Source organism: Octopus bimaculoides, chromosome 14 (assembly GCF_001194135.2).
Source record: "Octopus bimaculoides isolate UCB-OBI-ISO-001 chromosome 14, ASM119413v2, whole genome shotgun sequence".
Lineage (NCBI taxonomy): Eukaryota > Metazoa > Mollusca > Cephalopoda > Octopoda > Octopodidae > Octopus > Octopus bimaculoides.
The window spans coordinates 58,722,329-58,723,817 of record NC_068994.1 but is presented as its reverse complement, the minus strand read 5'-3'; the positions used below and the strand labels follow the sequence as shown (position 1 = coordinate 58,723,817).

At 38.8% G+C, this 1,489-nt stretch overlaps 1 protein-coding gene across 1 annotated transcript in view; it reads left to right on the top strand.

Annotated features, from left to right (window-relative positions):
* LOC106879089 (dynein axonemal assembly factor 9) overlaps nucleotides 1–1,489 on the top strand; it is a 19,218-nt gene that overhangs the window by 11,551 nt on the left and 6,178 nt on the right. Inside the window, exons 17-18 of the mRNA XM_014928524.2 lie at nucleotides 369–417; nucleotides 850–931. Of these exons, the coding sequence (XP_014784010.1) occupies nucleotides 369–417; nucleotides 850–931 (131 nt within the window). The remainder of the gene's footprint in view (nucleotides 1–368; nucleotides 418–849; nucleotides 932–1,489) is intronic.

Below are 1,489 nucleotides of genomic sequence, written 5' to 3'. Positions count from 1 at the left end.
ATATATACATATACATATATTTGTGTATGTGTGAATGTGAGTATATTTGTATCTGTGTGTGTGTGTGTTGTTGTTGCTATTATTATTATTATTATTATTATTATTATTATTATTATTATTATTATTATTATTATTATATAAAACAATTTGATTTGGTTCCATGCAGCTTAAAGTTTCACAGGCTTCTTGCAGAAACTTTACGTTGTGCTTTTTCTTTCGTTTGTCCACTCACTTGTATCGACAGCACTTTTAAGGCCATTATTAAATGACCTCTATCTGAGCCTAGCTATCTATCTGCATATGTGTGTGTGTGTGCGTGGTGCCATCTGTTGCAATTAATATTTAACTCCAGTCATTTCCCTTGTTAGGTGCTGTCACAGTTTGTGTGAATCCTGACAACAGTTTTCTGGAGAACAGGTACAGTGCCCACCCCACACTCCATTGTATTATACTGTACACCACACTACACTGAAACACCACCCTTACCTCACCAACACCACATTATGCAGCAGCCTTCACTCCATCCCACCACACTCACTCACATTATACCAATTGTGGGGAACCTCATCATTCACTTTTGTACCTTTTACAAGCTTCGGTATATCTTCATGGCTTACCTGCTTTCACTTCTAACAAGCTGCACTCCTCTGTATCATCCTTCACTAATCCAACATCCTAACCTCTGCTCACACTCATCACTGCACAAATTCAGTGAGACCCTACTGCTGTTCATTATTTACATTTGTTAGACACCACACCAGCCCTGCCTAACACCACCATCGCCACAATAACAACAACAACAGCAACAACACATCGTTTTTGATGAGCTGTTTCTTTTGTCTCTTGTAGATTCATGTTTCCTACACTGTGGAACCAATGTCTGGAAGGTTGGGTCAATAACATCCTGTTTATTGCTTCCAAGAAGTCTGAGGTAAGTCCAAACATGACCACGTCTCCTCTCCTTCTTCACCACTTTCATATCAAACTTCTCTACAGAATTTTAGAGAATTCTAAACAAAATCTGGCAATGGTGATATTTTATTTCATACAGAATTTGTATTTGGCTTTCTAAATAAGTTAGAATAAAAAATCCAGAACTTTCAAATCACAAACACTACTTGTGGTTGGTGCTCCACCACAGTGGTTCAGAAACTCCCTTGTTATGTCATCAGAAACATTACAGGGCAGGAACTGGACCGTTAAAAGAAACCTGGAACCAATGATGTCATTTTTTTTTTCACCAAAATATGTTTTATAGACTCAAGCATGGCTATGTGGTAAGAAGCTTGTTTCCCAACCACATGGTCCTGGGTTCAGTCCCACTGCATGGCATCTTCAGCAAGTGTCTTCCACTATAGCCTCAGGCCAACCAAAGCCTTGTGAGTGGATATGGTAGAGGGAAACTGAAAGAGTCCAAATTCTGACAAAGTTCTTTTGGCATTTCATTCTTTTGGGGTCAATAAAATAAGTTGAATACGGAGTGGGTGGG